This window comes from Mycena indigotica, assembly GCF_014461135.1.
Source record: "Mycena indigotica strain 171206Taipei chromosome Unknown Mind.scaff0002, whole genome shotgun sequence".
Lineage (NCBI taxonomy): Eukaryota > Fungi > Basidiomycota > Agaricomycetes > Agaricales > Mycenaceae > Mycena > Mycena indigotica.
The window spans coordinates 5,998,145-6,015,790 of NW_023503001.1; the positions used below are offsets into that span (position 1 = coordinate 5,998,145).

Sequence of the window (17,646 nt, forward strand, 5' to 3'; positions counted from 1 at the left end):
TTTTTGTTGACGCGAATGTAAGTTCCTTGGGGCGGTTATGGAAGACGGTAAGGGGAGAAAAATTGTCTTGGGTCCACTGAGTCACGTAATGCTGCGATTCCCGCTCTCCCTCGCTCTCCTTCGCGTCAGGCTGGTTCTACATATAACAGATACAACGCTAGAGACTTTGTCCATACATGCATATAGGTGTCTAAGTATCTATCAGTGTCCGTGAACTCGTTCTTTTTTTTGTCGTAAAAGAAAGGGTATATGGCCTCACTCTCCGTGTCCCTGACCTCTTGGTTCCGGCCTAACCCGCCGCTTGAACTCGATCGGTGCATCGCCCTCTTCATCGTCGCTGCTGGTTTCGCCATACAAATTGACTGGCTCCCGTTGATCCTCGCCGTAGTCTGAATCTTCAGGCCCACTGATATGCCTCTCCTCCAGCTCGTCGTCTTCCGAGCCAAAGTCGTCCATAAGCTGCTTGGCCATCACGATCAGCCCGATGCCCACGCCCATCCCGATGATCGTCCCGTCCCTCAACGTTTCTTCTTCCTCCTCACCAGCCGCAAATTGATCAAGATATTGCGCATAGCGTTGTCGAGACAGATCGATTTCTCGTGACCGCGTGTCGATTTGGCTCTTGGTTCGATCCTTCAGTCCGGCAAGTCGTGGCTTTCCTGTAACATTGACTGGCCCTGTAGGAGAACCAAGCACGACTCCGCCAGAAGCATTAGCGCGGGTATTGCTCAACGCTTCAACACTATGTCTCGCAACTCTGGCCGGCTTCCTCGATTTGTTGGCGAGTGCTTGAGGGTTCTCGACATCTTCTCTAGCCTTCCCTTTACCGCTGGACTTGCTTGATCGACGCCTGAGACTGCGGTCCTTTTCAGGATTGCTGATGAATCCACGTGGTCGGCCACGGCCATCGATCGCCTCCTCCTCTTCGACTGCCTTGAGCGGTTTGAAAAGGTTCGTGACTCGTCGAGGGAGATGAAAGAACACCGGCCATTTGAATTTGGTTTCTGATATGGCGTTGGCCTCGTCACGCTTCGAAACGGATATCTTTTTCGCCCGACGAGAACCAGACGCAATCGGAGGTGGGGAAGGAGGCCTGGGGTCGGAAACAAGTGGAGGGTGGAATAAGGGGGTCGTTACTTGCGTCCAGTCTGCGGGTTTCTCGATGTCTGCGAAAAGCCAGCCGTAAGTCATCATGCCCTAAAGCCATTAACAACAAACTCGAAGAAAGATGAGGACCGCATACCCTGAGCGCCTCGTCGTCGAAACGTTCTTCGGGGCTTTTGGTCAATAGCCCATTCAAAAGAAACAAAACACCGCCGTTGCCATAATCTTCCCGGGCTATTGGAAGAGCCTGAGACGACATATTGGCGAGCGGTGTCCATGAGTCTTCGCAAATGCTGCGGTATAGCGAGTTCTGCGCGGCAACTGGACCAGAATCGGTGATCTGTGCTCGGAAGGGTAAAGCGCCAAAGAGCATGGCGTAGAGAGTTACGCCCAGTGCCCAAAGGTCGACAGCAAACGTCACTTCTGTGGACCCGCCACCACCAGGAGCAATCTCGGGTGCAAGAAAGGAGGGAGTGCCAGCATGTCGTGGTACATCCCCATCCATAGTCTCCGCTTCAACGAGGGCGGCGATGCCAAAGTCGCCAATTTTTACGCGAGAGCGGTCACTGTTCCACATGATGTTTGAAGGCTTGATATCTCGGTGAATGATTCCTTGCATATGGAGGTATTCGATTCCAAGGACAACGTCGCGCATAACTCGTCTGATTTGGCCCATAGTTAAGCACGGTTGATCGGCCTGAGTTCGCCATTGAAGCTCGCCACCTTGCATGTACTCCATGACTGAGAAGAGTATGTAAACATGGCTCGCTTGGTAAGACAGCAACGCACGAATATAGACAGAGTCATTGCAAGGATCGTCGATGAAGTCTTGAATTTTGACAATGTTGGGATGGTCGCACTTCTTCATGATTGCGACCTCTTTCTGCACTTTGACTTCTTCTGTGCCTCGACGAACAACAAGGGGTGAGGGGCCGGAGGTAGTACGGGGTAAGGCTGAACGGGCAGGGTTTCTGTCTCGCAATCGCTGGAGATTCTCTGTTCGTTTGTTGTTTCGGGGCACTTGTTTCAACTAGAGGGATATTGAGCAACACAATGAGCCAGGTGAGCAGAATAGACGCACCGCATATGGTGTCTTATCCGTGTTGCGCTCAGCCAGATAGACAAACGAGTTATGACCTCTCGCAATAAGCTTCCGTGTTATAAGAAACGCCCCACGAGATCGAGAGTATATTTTGGAGGGAGCGGCGGGCGCGCTATCCATCGTGGTGGTTTGGGACGCAGACCCATTCAGGCGGTGGCCGCCGAACAGTCGAAAGCGAGAGGGAAATGGGCGGAAGGAGAGAAGGGGTAACACTTTTGTGACGTGCCTTTTTTATACCGTTTTGCCCCCGACTCTCATCATGTATTCGTTGAGCTCCGCCCCCAGCAATGCCTGCTTCGCCGTCAAGTGCAGCAATTGTGGAAAGACCACCTGGAAGGTCAGTAGCGTCCACGGCTAAGCCCGAGTCCCAATGGCCCTGATCTGATTCCACTGCCAGGGATGTGGACAACACGTCGAATCGGTTAGCACCCACACTAAGCCTAACAGAGCTCATCTTTTCTCATCGCAAACTTGTCCACAGGTGATGAAGGACGTCAAGGACGAAGACAAGTGTACCTGCCCTCGCGAGTAAAAGGAAACAAACAACTGTATCGTGTAAATCGGGCTCAGAAAATGAAGCTATCTCGATTTTGATGACCTCACTCCACCTCACCTTCTCCTCGAGTCATTACAATGGGAGGACACAATATCGGCGTGGGAGGCTTCGCTTGTGTCGTCGCGTATCACACAAAGCGTTTTTCGTAAGCGGTTGGAAAAGGAACGTTACGATAAATGGCAAGTCGTTTACCTTCGCTTTCAAAGAAGGCGTTCAAGAGGGGTAAGTGCAGTCCACGAACCTGAGAGACACATAACCATCGTCGCGTCCCCTTCGAATTCGATCCTTCTTGATGCACAACGGATGTCGACGATCATCTCCGCGGACTCTATCACTCCCAAGCTCTTTTTCTGGCGGTGATGAAGCCGTTAATTCTGCGCTAGGTTCACTCTCGCTTTCGTCAGAGGCGATATGGAGTACATCCAAACTCTGAGTTTAATCGACAACCGGCGATGTGCAACTCCTTCTACCGCGACCCGTTGCCTACCAGCATTCATCTTGGGCTCCCTCACGGCGGCGGCGGAGTAACTATGGCTTCTATGACTTCGCAACAGCCTGCGGACATAACTTCCGTTCCGCCGCTAGTGCTCGTTCGCTATGGACCCATTGTTCCTCATGACGAGGGGTCTCCATATTCCCAGCTCCGCCGCTTTCTTACGACTGTGCTGATCACTCACTGGTAGCGCAAACACCATGCGTCACTCACAACTCTGACTGACAGTTTGCGCATCCGGTCTTCGGGCAGTACTGCCTTTTGGATCTGGACGCACACATAACATACTGTAACAGTACTAGTGGGAAAGAAGATGTCTTTGTTTTCGTACGTGTTTGGCCGGGGCGAGCGAATGGGAGCATTTGATCATACTCTTCAGGTGTCCACACATTCTTTGCAGCGCTGAATACAGCCTAATTTACGGACTTCAAAGAGGCACCTTATGCTCAGAACTATCGTTCCCTCCGTTCGGGTCAGTAACTGCCAACATCAACGCGACCCACTTATATGTAAGTATCCGGAATTCTCCGCTGTCAAAAAGTGATATCGCCCTTCTCATTGCTAGGCGGCAAGGAATGGGCTTGTTGTTAGTAAGTCCATCCTCCCCGGCGGGCAATGAGCACCATATTGACGTTTCAAAGGGCCTGAACCACCTGCAGTCCGTTATGGCCGGCATTGCTCAACGATTCACAGAAGCCTGAGTCCCCTGCCTTGCGCATGTCGAATGCACGATCTGGGTGGGCTTCTACTTCAAAAATACTTTTTAGAATCAATTCTGGAAGCTTTAATATCTCTAAATTCGGCCTTCTCTCAGTCTATTGGCTGGAGATTACCAGCATATTTTCCTCGAGATCTATCTCAGCTCCCGAGCAAGTCAAGTCCTTTTCTTGTCAATGCTCCCAGTGACTGGCTCCGATGGCTCCTTTTCCAGTACCTTCCCGCCTCGCTTGTGATGACCCTCTGAATGCCATTCCGGTTCGATTTCTTTCCGAGCAAGACATGGCAGAAGGTTCCTGGCAATCCTCCCAATCCCACGAGACACCGTTTGCTGGCAGATGTCTTTTTGTCGCCACAGGTGGCAGTCAACGCGACCGTTGCCGCCAACGCAAGACGTGCCCATCTCGGGTCATCGCAATGTCCCAACACTCGGGCGGCGTGGAGGCGGTACGCATGCCACGAACCGACATTCCTCTCCGACAGCTTTCGCTGTTCTGAGAAGCAAGGACAGAAATTCACAAGACTCTGGTAAAAAAAAATCTCGACGTTTTCTGATTGGACAGGGTTTAGGATTTCAGGCCACAGGTTTAGCGCGCCACGATCAGTGTAGTCCCGAGCTCGGGTCCTCCGCGTCGGCGCTTGAACCAAACAATCGTGCCAGACAAGTTGCTCCAACCCTGATCTGATGCGGTCAGCACCCCGTTTCACCCGCGAATGTTGGCGCCCATGCCTGCCAGCATACGCCCTCGACAGAAGCAATAACTTGAAGCGGTGTAGCCAAGTTGCCGCGATCCGTTGTTCAGTACACAATCTAACCCCGATTATTCCCAGTCGGTCTGACAAGAACCACGTTGGTCTGCTGGACGAGACAGCTGTCTCCCACCCGCGGCGTCTGTCAAAGAGCGTTTTCGCCGTGTTTGATGAACCTTGATTCTCGTAAAGTTCTCAATCAAGACCCGCCGGACATGCGGCGCATCAATTTTATTGAAAACAGCCGCTTTTTCCATTCAGGGATCTGGTATATGGGCGAGAAGATGCGTGTCCAACACCGTGTGGCGCTGTCGAATGGGATCCTGGCAAACAATCGGTGAACTTGTTGCGCCATTTTTGCTGGATTCAAACATAGGGGCCAGCACGCTGGTAGAACAAATGGCTTGAAGAAGGACGATACAGCATCGATTAAGAGGATGTTGACTAGTTTGTGATTGCCAAAGCCGACTATTGAGCGGCAGCGTCCCGCACAGCCTGAGCCAGCCGCTTCATTGCTTCATCAACTTCCTCTGGCCCAAGCAAGCTAAATGCCGCCCTCACATAGCCGGTCTTCCGCCCATCCGGTAAGAAAACGGTCCCAGGCAGTGCTAATACTCCTCGTTCAAACGCCTTTGTTCTCACAAGCGCTGCTGAATCGCCATCTCCATCGGCTGCGATCAGCCTGAACCAGAAAAAGAGTCCGGCCTGAGGGGTGCTCCATTCAGCCAGTCCGTCCTTCCCAAGATGCCGTTGCAGCGCTTCTTCGAATACATCACGCTTCGCTTTGTAAAGCGAGGCAACACTGTCGACGTGTCGTAAAAACCCCGAATGGCCCCAAGTTGGGGAGTTCATGAGAGCAGCAGCGACGGCCTGGGTGAGACCGGCTGGTTGGAGATTAGCTGTTGCGGTGTGGGCATCGATGGCTCGAATGATCGGGGAGGGACCCGAGACCACGCCAATTCGAAGTCCCGCAGACAGTACTTTGGAAAGCGAGTCCAATCTGAGGACACGGCCAACAGCTTGGCCATCACACGAAGGGTCAGAGCGCTCCATTGCGAAGTAAGAGGGTGGACGGGAAGCAGAGGGGCCAAAGTAGAGGTAATAATATGGGTCATCTGAAGAATATCAACATCAGTTCGCGTGCAACTGCCACAAGTACCTTCGATAATGAGCAGGTTATGGTCGCGGGCGAGTGCCAAAACCTCCTGACGACGTTGGATGGAAGCAGTAGCCCCGGTCGGATTACCCCCATACTGAAGGTTGGTCAGACTAATCAACTGTTGCTGTGTTCCCTCACCGGAATCGTGTACAAGATCTTCGGTTTGGGGCTCGAGGTGGGCCACTGCTCGAGAATAGAACGTAGAGCATCGCTAGAGATGCCATCGGCATCCGCTTCCACCTCTATAACTGTTTCAACATGCGTCAAGTACATTAACGGGAAGAGCGCACCGATTTGTTTGCATTGGAGACTGTGGAATAAAGGAATGACACCACTGGCGGTGTCAGCCATTTGCACATAGTCAACAACCCAAGCTCACGCATAGACAGGCGATTGAACGAGGACCGGGTCCCCTGGGTTAAGCAACGCCACGATGGCCTACTAAAGCATGGGCTTTTCCATTCGAAAACCTGCGATACACGGACCTTGGACACCAGATCTTGCGAGCCATTTCCAATACTCAACGACCATCCCTCTCCGCGCTCTCGCCCGTGCACAACAGACTGGAGTTGATAAAACCAGTCTACGAGTGCGGGAAAGCCGTTGGTGGGTCCATATTGCAATGCTGCGGCAAGATCCGCATTAGAAAGGGATACAGCAATGTCTTCTTCAGTTCGTGGGACTCCCGAGGGGTCCCCTGGTGGTGCACGGGCGGTAAAGCTGAACGAAGTAAACGGAAACGAGGCTGGGTTTGGTTTCCCAGCCAAGAGCGATATCATTCCCGGAGTGGCTTCGAGAGGGAAGAGGCTTCGGACTAGCGCAGTTCAAACAGTATCGAAGAGAGGTGCACTCAATATACATACTAGGTGATGGCAAACGCGATTTTGCGACATCAGACAAAAAGTTGGTGTAGACGCTCTCAGGAAGGGATTCCACTAGATTCTGCAATTGCGTCGGTATGAGAAGAGAGATAACAGGACTCTTGCTATACCGAGGCCATAGTTGAGCGCGAAGGAGAAACAGTTGGTCATGGTACCGAAGCAATCGATGGTGTGTTTCGGCCGATGGAAACACGTGCTTTTATGTGACTAAGCGGCTTGTGGGATTGCGTGTATCTTCCGCTTGACTGAGACTTTGACTGCGCACGGCCGCTAAGACGCGTTGCTTTCAGGAGAGCAGTACAAAATGGCGGCCCCTTACTTCAAGAAGCTTCACCCGTCCCATCTGAATCACCAGCTGTAATTGTACAGACAAAACCATGCACTCAAAAGCAACCAAGTTCGAATCCATGCGCGATGTCCCAGATATGACGGACAAAGTAAGTACCAAATCCTCGGTTGGCGATATCTTCTCATGCAGGTCTTGAAAAGATTGCCTTGGTCACAGGGGGGAACTCTGGCATTGGCTACGAAACCGTCAAGGTTCTGTTCGCGAAAGGCGCAACCGTGTACCTCGCTGCCCGGTCACCCAGCAAGGGTAAAGAAGCCATTGCTCAGCTTGAGGGCGAGGTTACCGGTCAGGGGAAGGGAAAACTTGTCTTCCTCGAACTGGATTTGTCGGATCTACGCAGTGTTCGCAAGGCATCTGAAGAGTTTCTGAGCAAGGAAAAACGACTAGACTTGCTTTTTAACAATGCGTACGTGTTCTTTGCATCCTAGAGCTCTCCACTCAAACATATCAGCGGAGTTATGATACCACCAACTGAGCAGCTGACTGCTCAAGGCTACGATTTGCGTGCGTTGTCTTTTGTCTCTGTCTTTTTGTTCTCAGAATTCATAGAATTTGGCACAAACACCCTTGGCCACTACTTCTTCACAGAACTCCTTGTGCGTCGTCCTTCTTTTATCATTGTAAAAACTTATGCCATCATCCTATGTAGCTCCCCGCTCTCACTGCCTCGCATGCTCATACTTCCCAACCTGCTCGTGTGATTCACACAACCTCCGATGCCCACACCGGTGCCGCCAAACGAGAGGTTCTTTTCGATTCGCTCAAAGACGGTCCGAAACGAAATGCGTTGATCAAAAAGTGGGGACGGCTCAAAGCGCCTTGGTGGGTTTTCTTCGCACAACCGATCCGAGACTAATCTCCACTGTAGGACGTTGTACGGGTCTAGTAAACTTGGCAACATCGTTGTTTCGAACCATTACTCCTCGACCCAACCACCCGACGTTCTTGTTTCGTGCTCTCTCCATCCCGGACTGATTCAAACGGGTCTTCAGCGGTATAAGCTCGCATGCAGTCCCCGCAACGAACTAACACTTATCCAGCAACGGTCCCGGTATCATGAAATTCATCACGGGACTTGCCTTCTCGCCGGCGCCAGTCGGTGCCTACACGCAACTTTGGGCGGGGACATTCGCAGCACCCGAGGCTGTCAATGGGAAATACTTCGTCCCTGTTGGCGTTGAGACTGCTCCGAAGGGTAGAACGGACGATAAGGAGCTTGCGTCAGAGATATCCGAGTGGTTGAAAGAGGCGGTTAAGGGGTTTTGAACGCGTCCGGCGCTACACAGCCTGTAGACTATTCTTAGAATTCAATCCTTTTTTTTGATCAGTCACACAGCCACACGTACTTTTGTCGCCGACTGTCAAAAACGTTGGTCGAAATAGACGCCAACGATGGGAAGGAGCCTTGTGGAGGACCACCATGTTGTGTTGCCCATTTGCCTCACTATTCAGCGTCTCATCATTGCCCACAGGCTCTCTTGGTGGGTTCCTGAGCCCACCACCCGTGGAACGTATGCTATCATTTCAAGCTGCGCTTTGACGCTCTTCCTCTGTGTTTGGACCGCAATCCATGTCAACATCCCTGAGCATGCCGCCCGTAAGCGCCATTTGCTGCGGAAAGTCGGCTGGCTCCTGCTCGGGCTGTTTTTCCCCGAGTTGGTGACCTTCATCGCTTGGAATCAGTACCTGCAAGCGAGGAATCTGGTGGCGAGCTTATCGCCTCCAACGCCGAAAACTCCACTATGGAAGAAGGTTAAGGTGGCTTGGAGATGGATTGCTTCGAAACTTAGCCTTGGCTCGTCCGAGTCAAAGGCAGAAAAAACAGACGAGGAAGCGATGCCGATGACTAATATGGTCAGTTTTTGCTGAGCTGCCTTTCCGACCGCTAACTTGGTCCAGAATGATGAGGTTCAGGAGCCAGTGCCGCCATCCAATCAAGAAAGCAAGAAATCGAAGTCATGGTGGAAGAGCATTCGAGGGTTTCCTGTCTCCCTCTGGCGTTTGATATTCGCAGCTCGAGTACGTGGCTCTTTGGCTACATATCTGCACAGTCTTGACAGCTGCAGACCACTAAATCAGCAGATTGGACGCTCGTTCATGGCTTTTACACCGTCATGGGCGGTTTTGCGCTCGATCTTTCTTCCGAATCTACGGTCCATCAGCCTTTTTTCTTCCCGTTAGACAGTGATCGTCTCACCCTGACACCCAATGGATTGCGTTTTCTCCTCGCACACGCGCCGGAGTGTGTTCCCCGCGTCACATCAGAAGACATTCAGGACAAAAGCAAGGCGGATCTGCTTACGAAACTGATATCGCTCATGCAGGCCGCTTGGTTCTGTCTCCAATGTATTGCGCGGGCAGCCCAACACCTCTCAGTCAGCCCTTTAGAAGTTACCACGGGAGGACATGCGCTTTACACGCTGGTGACCTACGTGCTATGGTCCAAGAAACCGAAGGACATTACTCTCCCGAATACCATCAAGGTCGGGGACAATCAGAAACTACGTCAACTATGCGCCTACATGTACACGTGCAGTTATCTGTCCCGCTTGTCTCTGTCAATCATGGCTGGGGACAGACTACGGGATTTCAGTGCTTTTGGCCTTGAGGAGCCGGTTCTCAGTGTTGAATGCAACATTATCAGCATTCAGACGAAGACTCCCGAATTGCCGCCAGTGGCGGAGGGCTCGTCTGCTGCTGTCGGTGCACCACAAGCAGTTGAGGACACACCGTCTGCCTTCGGCGATGATGCCACAGTCGCGATTACACTCTCCAAGGGCGAGTATTTCCCCAATACAAGTCTCCAATTCCAGTTTGTCAACCCGATCACCTTTCGCGACCAGTGGAATCGTACCCGGCAAGCAACCGTCAGTTTCCCTTCTCACGCACAAATAACGCTTGAGCCTGCTGATCAACGACGATGGCAGCTGGTATGGGAAGCACTATTGTCGAACCCCTCCTTGGACCTTGTGCCATGCGACTATGTCGTTGAACGCGCGCCGAATGTTCCGACTTTCTTTCCAGAAGACGCCTCGCTCCAAATGATTCTTGGTTTTGTCGTCGCAGAAGCGCTATACGCTCTCATTCATGCCTCCGCGTGGAACACGGTATTCAGCCCGGCAGCAGGCCAGGCAATGTGGAGAGGGGCAGCTTGTGTGATGGGTGGAATAAGTCTCTTGCTCGTGGCGGCGCTTGGAGTTGCATGGGCGTCCGACCACAGCGACTGGCGCAATGTTCTCTTTGGTCGGCGCAATGCTCTCTTTGGTGGAATTGGACTTGTTACTCCCCTGATTTTGGTGGACATCATTGTTCGCATACTCTTGCTGGGCTTGGCCTTGGTAAACATTGTAGCAGTCCCCCCAGATGGTTATAAGTTACCTGCTTGGACACAGTACATTCCCCATGTTTAGCTACTGATCCTCATGCGTCTCAATCCAAACTCCTTCCTCCATCATGGTTACTTGTTCTTTCTTCATATCTGTTTTTGCAGTTTCTGCACAGCGACCACGCTTGTGGCATATCGGCCGGCCATAGTCGTTGATGATTGGGTAAAACGACTCCAAGTTTGCGATAGGGGCATGCAGCCAGGTGGTCGCTTTCTCGTTGCAAACAAAACACTTCCAGTCCGATGTCGACATGAGTTCGGGCTCGTGAGCTGTGACGATTTTGCGAACGAACGCGCCTAGCTTGGCGTCAAACGAGTCTTTTTCTTCTTCGCTTCTTGGCCCTCGCATAAGGCTGATTGGGACCATATCCCGCATTGAAACGTATTCTTCGTCATCATACTCCCGACGGACGGCGTATTCAAAGGGGCGATGTTCCTCGCGGACAGTTTTGTCAACGAATTTGGCTGCCAGAGCGCTGCTCTCCTGCATTTGCTGTCTTCGTCGTTCCTAACCGAGTAAGTTAGTCGAGACCAAAGCATGAGAATACCACACACATCCACATCGTACTTCGGTCGTCCCGGGTAGGTGGGATCTGCAGCCTTGCGCAGCGCGTCGATGTCGTTTAACCCCTTTGTTGCCAGTTTTCGCCTGAGTTTCGCTTTCTCTGTCACACTCTCCGAGCCCAAAAACAAGACAACGATGTTGCAGTCGTCCACACATCCCTGGTACGCTTCTGCCGCGGCCGCATTCAGCCTCCTCGCCTCATCTTTCGTTGTAGCAGTTGCATTGCTGTCAAATCGCTGGTCGCCCAGATTCAGAAAACACGCTGCCCGGTTGCAGCGTATTGTTCGGATGGTGTCAATCATAACGCGGTCGTCGTAGGTATTGATGATGTCTGTGTAGGCCGCAAGCGCCCCGTCAAAGTCCCGGGCCCTGAATAGAGCATTCGCCTCGTCCTTGAGCTCATTGGCTCGCGCTTGAAGACGGTGAAGTTATTGGAGATGGTGGGAGGGAATGCGGACCGTTATCTTGGAAGAACGTAGGTCCACCGAAAGCTTGTCCTTGATCGGCTCCGCGTTGGAAGTCGTCCAGCAACGAAGCTGGTGTGGGCATGCTTTGGTCATTGCCCATAGTGATGGTGAAAAAAGAAGGTTTTGATGCCAGTGATGCCCGATCACGTCAAGAGGAAAACAGGAAAGTTTCTTCAATAGTACAATTATTCCTACAGACCAGCACTAACCCCTCCAAAATGCGTATCGTAATATTTCTGGGTCGTTGAAATCGTGTCATATTCCACCAAATACGCCTGGAAGTCTGAGCCTGGGAGAGGGCGGTCAGTGAGAGAGACGATCAGCAAGTGCTCATGCATACGTCTCATGAACTTGGCGCGGTTTTCCGGGTCTGTCTGGGCAACCGACTGTACGTTGACGAATTCGCCACGGTCCTTGCGGAGCGCTTGGAATGCCTCCAGTCGCGCAGGAACTTGGTCTGGCGTCGTTCCGGCCGCGAGAAGGATGCCAAGACAGGCCGCTTCCTCGATGGCCATTCCAGCGCCTTGAGCGAGAAGCGGGAGAGTTGCGTGGGCGGCATCACCCATGATGACCGTGCGGCCTCTTATCCAGGTGGGCAGCATTGGCATGGCGCGGAGCTGCCATTTAATGACAGGGGTGACGAGGGGAAGGTCGAAGAGGCGGGTAAACTGGGGATGGAACTTTGGGTACTTCTCCAGGAAAGCCTCTTTGGTCACGATTTCAGAGGTTGCTAGGAAATAAGTGAGCCAACTGTTCTCCAGGAAAGTCGGACGACAAACGTTTGTGGGTGTGTCGCTCTGAATCGACGTCAAATGCGACCATGTTGATCAGCGTGCTGCCCCGAATATTGTAGACAATATACTCTGACAGCGCAGCGTCTTCCAGTCGGACGCTCATGACGTTCTTGATGCCCTTCACCCACGCGAGCTCAGGGTAGTTGTCCAGCTCGGAGGCATCGAAGATGCAGCGGTAGCAGAACCAACCCGACGGTTCTGCCTGGATGTCCTGACCGAGAACGCTCGTTCGGACGATTGACTTGGATTTTTATGAGAATAGGCGCAGATAGCAAGAGGTGAACACGCACATGCACCCCATCAGCACCAATAACAAGGTCGCCAGCCACTGTTTCGCCAGTGCCAAGTGTGATAGCACCAGCTTCGGCATCACAACCGACGATTCTGCTGCCCAGGTGTAATTCAACAGGTGGGTCTGTAGAATTCAAGTTATCCTCGGTAGCCAGTCGACGCAGTTCATTGTGAAGGTCGCTGCGATGGCAAGAAAGCCCCTTCCAATCAGGGTCAGCATTGTTCGACACAAGTTTTATGACCCACGTTTATGCCCTCCTGCTTGAAGGTCTCGAGATTCAGCGTGGGATACTCGTTCGATTCAGCCGTCTCTGCGTTAAAAATCTTGATCTATGCGACATCAGCATCGAAAGGACCCAGAAAAAGTGCTCCATACCCCATCGAAAACGCCGCCCTTGAGGTTTTCTCGCTCATAGCCGAGCGATTTGAGGACCCGCACGGAGTTGACTTGTAGTGCCACACCGGCACCGATTTCGGTCTTGATTCGCGACGACTCGTAGACCTGGAGTGGTCAGAGCTGCTTCTCCGGCGGTGCGAAAGGAGCAATACCTTCACGTGGTGGCCCGCTCTGCGTAGCGCGACTGCAGTGGTGAGGCCGCCAATACCAGCACCAACGATGATGACATTTAAAGGTTGTGCGGAGTTCAGACTGGCCATCGTGTATTTGCTGGAGCCTGGAGGAAGTTTGAAGAGTTGGAGGATGAGGATGTTGTTTCGTTGGGTGGTACGCCTTTATACCGACACGAAAGACTGGCTTTGGCAAGAGAATTCGCTCTTGTCAACCACATTCCAGCGAGAAAGCAGCGGGAAGAGGACTGCAGGGCTCGTATTGACGGTAAAACGGCGCTGTTCAAACCGGCGCGGTCGTGAGATAAGTCGAGGAACAGCCCGTTGGAATCGACTCAATGGCTTTTAACGCGCGATGGACGCGCAGAAGCTGCAAACGCATCAGTGGAGGGCCAGGTCAGGACTATTTTTGAACGCCGAGACATCTGTTAAAACTTAAAACCTCCTACGGGAGACAGACGAATGACGGTGCCGATTTGACCGTAAGTATATTGTCCCCTTCTCACGTTTTCCGATTTCGGAACGCGCGTGAGACCGTAGGAGAATCGTTCTTTTAAGAATCGTTCTGGTGGCTGCTGGCAGAAAATGTTGAGTCAGCATAGGACGTCACAGGTGTCACACATGTCAAAATGCTAATAATAGTTCAATGCGAATTTTGTTACTTTGGTTGGTTCGGAGAAGGAAACTTGTGCGTGTGAGTAAGTATCGTACTTATGGTTCTATCAATGCGATAAGTATTTGCTTGTCTGAGCCATGCTAATGTGGATTGCGTGCGGAGAGTAACAGAGTTGACTGGTCGCCCTTTTGCGAGCGATCAAGAAGAGGGATCGTGCCTCATATAGAGAGTTATTGGTGGAGAGTGAGCAGCAAGCTCAAGTAGGATAGTAGTTGTGGTCTTGAATCGACGGATGCAACAAGATGCAGGAAACCGATAACACAAGGGCTGTCGAGCGGTCTATTCGCATCAATGAGAAAGAAAGCAGAAAAAAGTATAGTGATTACCTGCAAAAATGGCGCGAAGGTGGAAGCATATCAAGCGCGGTACAAGCTCTAGCACACGGACCACTCCTGCCGACTACAAGTCCGACAAAGCAGAGCTCGATGGGGAGACCGAAACCGAGCGACAAGTGTCGCTAGCGGTAGATGGTGTGAGGGCTGGAAGGGAGTCGAGGTCAAAATCGGAGACATCAGCCGGTCCGGTACCCAGAGAAAAAGGTCGTTGATTCCGCAAAGACGCTTTCCGATTCGCGCAAGCGGTTCGACGCTGCACTCTCTTTCCAGACGACCCAAATCTTGACCCAGGGCCAACCGTCGCAACTTTTGCTGCTGCCTCAGCACGCATCAACATCAGTTGATCGTCCATCGGAAGACATTCGTTGTCCTCCCCACTGCATTTACCCTTTGAGAGATGATACCGGAGACCATTGGGGTTGAGATAGGCTTTGTTGCAAAGGGGGATTGGGCAGACGAACGTTTTTTCTTTGCCATTAAGAAAAATGGGCACCTTTTGAACTGGCTGGGAGAGTGACAGTTGTTCTGCGACGGACAAGGGCGACTGGTTGGTGGAAGATGGATGGACAGGTGAGTCGATCAGAACTATGTCTATAGAGTCAGCCGAGAGGGGAGATGGTGCGACATCCATGTCATCTCCGGAAAGTGGGTCGGTGTTTTCGTTTGCGGGGGGGGTGCAGGGTCGATGAGCCACTATATGCTGTTGATTATCGTCCTTTACCGACTTCGTTACGATAATGGGGGATGGCAATGGAGTCACGGGTCTACTCTGGTGCGACAGCCGCCTCCCAATTGTCGAAAGGTAGGCGGAAGTGACAGCAGCTCGAGCATTTGACGCCTCATACCGTTTGACCTGAACTTTTGAGCCATCATATGTTGCTGAAGGCGGGTGCGATGTCAATGGAAAGGTGTTCGGAAAACTGTTTGCACGTCGAAGGTAGGATGGGTAAGGAAAAGAGATTGGATGATGAAACTGTCGTGACAATGGATAGCTGCTGGTCGATGGCGCAGTGATAGCGTCGACGGTAGGAAGCGAAGTTTCGATGGGCTGAATTGCTTCTGGTAGTGCTGGAAAAACGTGATCCCCATCGATGTCAGAGGTGGTCGTGGTCGAATCGGTGAATGATGAAGCTTCAGATTCTATTGGTGACGGCGGAGGAATATGGTCTTCCTGCGTGGAGTCTACGAAGGAGAATGGTCCTGAGCAGAAAAATTGTGGGCCAATGTAGCTCGTTGGCGTCATTCTAGAGTGGGCGTAGAGGGCATGGAGGTCAGGATGTACGACACCACAGCAGTGAAAGTTGGAGCACTGAAAAGAATCAAGCTTTTGAATGCATGGGAAGAGGGCCTCACAAAAGCACGCTCCGCCTCAACGTCCATGGTATGGTGGTCGTGGTAGAGGAAAGAAAAATGTTCTTGCCCCATCGAAGAATAGACAGCACCAAAATGATCGAGAAGCACGCCACAGAGCCTAAATCGCTGTCGTCATGGTTCGTCCGGTGGTGGGTCCGGGTGGCTATCGCATGGGAGGCTTGAACCACTGTCTGGTCGACGGCCTTTATAAATGGCAGGATTCGGAACTAAGAAATGAAGAGAATTATGCTGGGCTATGGATTAAGAATACACACTTAGCAGCGCGCCTTCGCAGGTCTGGCTGCACCGAAGCGGAAGAATCTTTGGACTGCCAAAACGTAAAGGAAGAAGCTGGGGTCAGGCCGAATAAGGGGGAATCCAGATGTGAGCAGCAGGACGGAGAATGCATGTGGTATATGTGCCACGAGGAGAAGGTGACAAATATCCAACCGTTGCAATTTATCCTGCCCGAGTACTAAACGTTGATGGGGTCTGGGTGTAAAGGTGTCACGCGCACACGTGATTGTGACTGCATCAATCTTATCATGATTGCTCCAGCCTTGATAAATCTGCGAAATCTAGCGCAGGGATCCCCTAGTAATTCATGGCTCGTGATATACTTTGCCTACTGTACTTATCGAGCCTAGAGGCTCAGAAAGTGGAATCTAGATCGCCTGATGACGGGAAAGGTTTTGGGGGGTGCGAACGCCAAAGGAGGCATAGTTGTTGAGCAATGTACTGCCAATACGGTGTCAAGGCGAAGGCAGTTATTCAGAGCTGCACATTGGCTGCACATAGGGTAAGACACTTGGAAAGTGTATAGCAATTTTGACTTGGGCCCATACTACTAGTATGGGCAAGCAAAGCAAGACAAATGTTAAGCTTTGCTAGGAGTAATGTTCTAAGATGTTCAAAGGATATATGTATTTCTCTCCTCGTTCGAAGAGTACTTAGTCAATAAGGAGTTGGTTTGCTACCGGCCTGGGGCTGTTGACCAGTCACCATCTTCAAGAAGCATAGCTTGCGGCCTTGTAGTGCATTCAATGCCAATAGAGAGAGCGAAGAAGAGTGCATGAATGCTTGTTAGCGAACTGTGCACTAGTGTTGGGACTGAACGGTGCCAAGGTCTACGTTGGAGGGGCCGGGCAAGAAACGGGCAACATATTTCATTGACGCCTGTGAAAAAGTACAGTAAACATTACCAGTGAAGTCGATGTGTTGGGCACTGGTAACCGCCTGGATTCTTGAACAAGTACAGCTGGTGGTAGTCCTCTGCATTCCACCAAGGCCCCGCAGTCTTAATCTCGGTAACAATCGTCAGGCCCTACAAATCTTAGGTTAAATCGAATGGGAGCGTTCTAAGGCACACCTTTGGCGTGAAATGCTTCCCCTGGACCTCCTCCGTAACACGCTTTGCCGTTTCCTCCTGCTCAGCACTTGTGGTGAAGATCGCAGACCGATATTCTGTCCAATATCAGAATTTCACGAATGTGCTAATACCACTCACGCGTCCCAGTGTCTCCTCCCTGCCGATTCACCGTTGTGGGATCATGGGTGCGGTAAAAGAACTCCACCAGCTCCGCATATCCCACCTTCTCCTTGTCAAACTCGATCCTGACCGCTTCCGCGTGGTCGGTTGTGCCCGAGCAAACATTCCTGTAGCTGGGATTCGTCACCGATTCCTTCCCGCCCGTATACCCCACGCTGGTCTTGACGATGCCCTTCTCCTTGTAATGCTTGAGGAAGATGTGTTCGGTTCCCCAGAAGCAGCCTTGGCTAATCAGCAAATGTCGCGGATTAATAGAGAGCGTACTACCTGAAGCGAATATCGCTACTTCTGCACCGGCTTGCGAGACTGCGTCGGTCGCCATGAATCGGGAAGTTCTCGAGGTGGAGTATATGGGTAGGAAGTGGGTTATTAAGCCGCGGATGTGGGCAAGCATAAAGATGGCGTGCCCCAGATCACGCGGTCTCAGGCTTGCTCATCGAGAGTGGATTGGATTGGATTGGATTAATACACGGCACGGTCCGAGTGAATTGCGTGGTGGCAGAGGGAAGAAAGAAAGTTTGGCGGAGGTCACACGAGCTTCGAATTCTCTAAC

General features: G+C 51.8%; 7 protein-coding genes across 7 annotated transcripts; 1 reads left to right on the forward strand and 6 right to left on the reverse strand.

Moving 5' to 3' along the window:
- Nucleotides 1–255: 255 nt before the first annotated feature.
- Nucleotides 256–2,326, reverse strand: MIND_00287300 (Other/CAMKK/ELM protein kinase; the record flags this gene model as incomplete). The annotated part of the gene is made up of 4 exons (XM_037359737.1): nucleotides 256–1,197; nucleotides 1,244–1,845; nucleotides 1,894–2,134; nucleotides 2,186–2,326. 4 exons carry the CDS (start codon nucleotides 2,324–2,326, stop codon nucleotides 256–258), a joined length of 1,926 nt encoding a protein of 641 aa, XP_037224832.1.
- A 2,864-nt stretch (nucleotides 2,327–5,190) lies between these two features.
- MIND_00287400 (PLP-dependent transferase) lies at nucleotides 5,191–6,912 on the reverse strand (the record flags this gene model as incomplete). Its single annotated transcript, XM_037359738.1, has 8 exons — nucleotides 5,191–5,837; nucleotides 5,882–5,975; nucleotides 6,020–6,123; nucleotides 6,172–6,215; nucleotides 6,261–6,319; nucleotides 6,367–6,695; nucleotides 6,745–6,816; nucleotides 6,873–6,912. The coding sequence occupies 8 exons, from the start codon at nucleotides 6,910–6,912 to the stop codon at nucleotides 5,191–5,193; spliced, it is 1,389 nt and encodes a 462-aa protein (XP_037224833.1).
- A 227-nt stretch (nucleotides 6,913–7,139) lies between these two features.
- Nucleotides 7,140–10,270, forward strand: MIND_00287500 (uncharacterized protein; the record flags this gene model as incomplete). Its single annotated transcript, XM_037359739.1, has 13 exons — nucleotides 7,140–7,199; nucleotides 7,252–7,517; nucleotides 7,563–7,615; nucleotides 7,661–7,707; nucleotides 7,761–7,933; nucleotides 7,980–8,105; nucleotides 8,152–8,346; nucleotides 8,495–8,533; nucleotides 8,584–8,965; nucleotides 9,011–9,130; nucleotides 9,178–9,978; nucleotides 10,039–10,218; nucleotides 10,262–10,270. The coding sequence occupies 13 exons, from the start codon at nucleotides 7,140–7,142 to the stop codon at nucleotides 10,268–10,270; spliced, it is 2,451 nt and encodes an 816-aa protein (XP_037224834.1).
- Nucleotides 10,271–10,521: 251 nt separating this feature from the next.
- Nucleotides 10,522–11,634, reverse strand: MIND_00287600 (uncharacterized protein; the record flags this gene model as incomplete). Its single annotated transcript, XM_037359740.1, has 3 exons — nucleotides 11,520–11,634; nucleotides 11,052–11,473; nucleotides 10,522–11,004 (listed from the first exon to the last, which is right to left on the reverse strand). The coding sequence occupies exons 1-3, from the start codon at nucleotides 11,626–11,628 to the stop codon at nucleotides 10,522–10,524; spliced, it is 1,014 nt and encodes a 337-aa protein (XP_037224835.1). The 5' UTR covers nucleotides 11,629–11,634.
- An 85-nt stretch (nucleotides 11,635–11,719) lies between these two features.
- Nucleotides 11,720–13,270, reverse strand: MIND_00287700 (FAD/NAD(P)-binding domain-containing protein; the record flags this gene model as incomplete). Its single annotated transcript, XM_037359741.1, has 7 exons — nucleotides 11,720–11,817; nucleotides 11,869–12,258; nucleotides 12,308–12,563; nucleotides 12,613–12,813; nucleotides 12,860–12,943; nucleotides 12,990–13,115; nucleotides 13,163–13,270. The coding sequence occupies 7 exons, from the start codon at nucleotides 13,268–13,270 to the stop codon at nucleotides 11,720–11,722; spliced, it is 1,263 nt and encodes a 420-aa protein (XP_037224836.1).
- A 985-nt stretch (nucleotides 13,271–14,255) lies between these two features.
- On the reverse strand, nucleotides 14,256–15,571 carry MIND_00287800 (C2H2-type domain-containing protein; the record flags this gene model as incomplete). The annotated part of the gene is made up of 2 exons (XM_037359742.1): nucleotides 14,256–15,500; nucleotides 15,545–15,571. The coding sequence occupies 2 exons, from the start codon at nucleotides 15,569–15,571 to the stop codon at nucleotides 14,256–14,258; spliced, it is 1,272 nt and encodes a 423-aa protein (XP_037224837.1).
- A 1,171-nt stretch (nucleotides 15,572–16,742) lies between these two features.
- Nucleotides 16,743–17,487, reverse strand: MIND_00287900 (Peptide methionine sulfoxide reductase; the record flags this gene model as incomplete). The annotated part of the gene is made up of 4 exons (XM_037359743.1): nucleotides 16,743–16,868; nucleotides 16,914–17,008; nucleotides 17,052–17,315; nucleotides 17,361–17,487. The coding sequence occupies 4 exons, from the start codon at nucleotides 17,485–17,487 to the stop codon at nucleotides 16,743–16,745; spliced, it is 612 nt and encodes a 203-aa protein (XP_037224838.1).
- Between the last annotated feature and the right edge of the window lie 159 nt (nucleotides 17,488–17,646).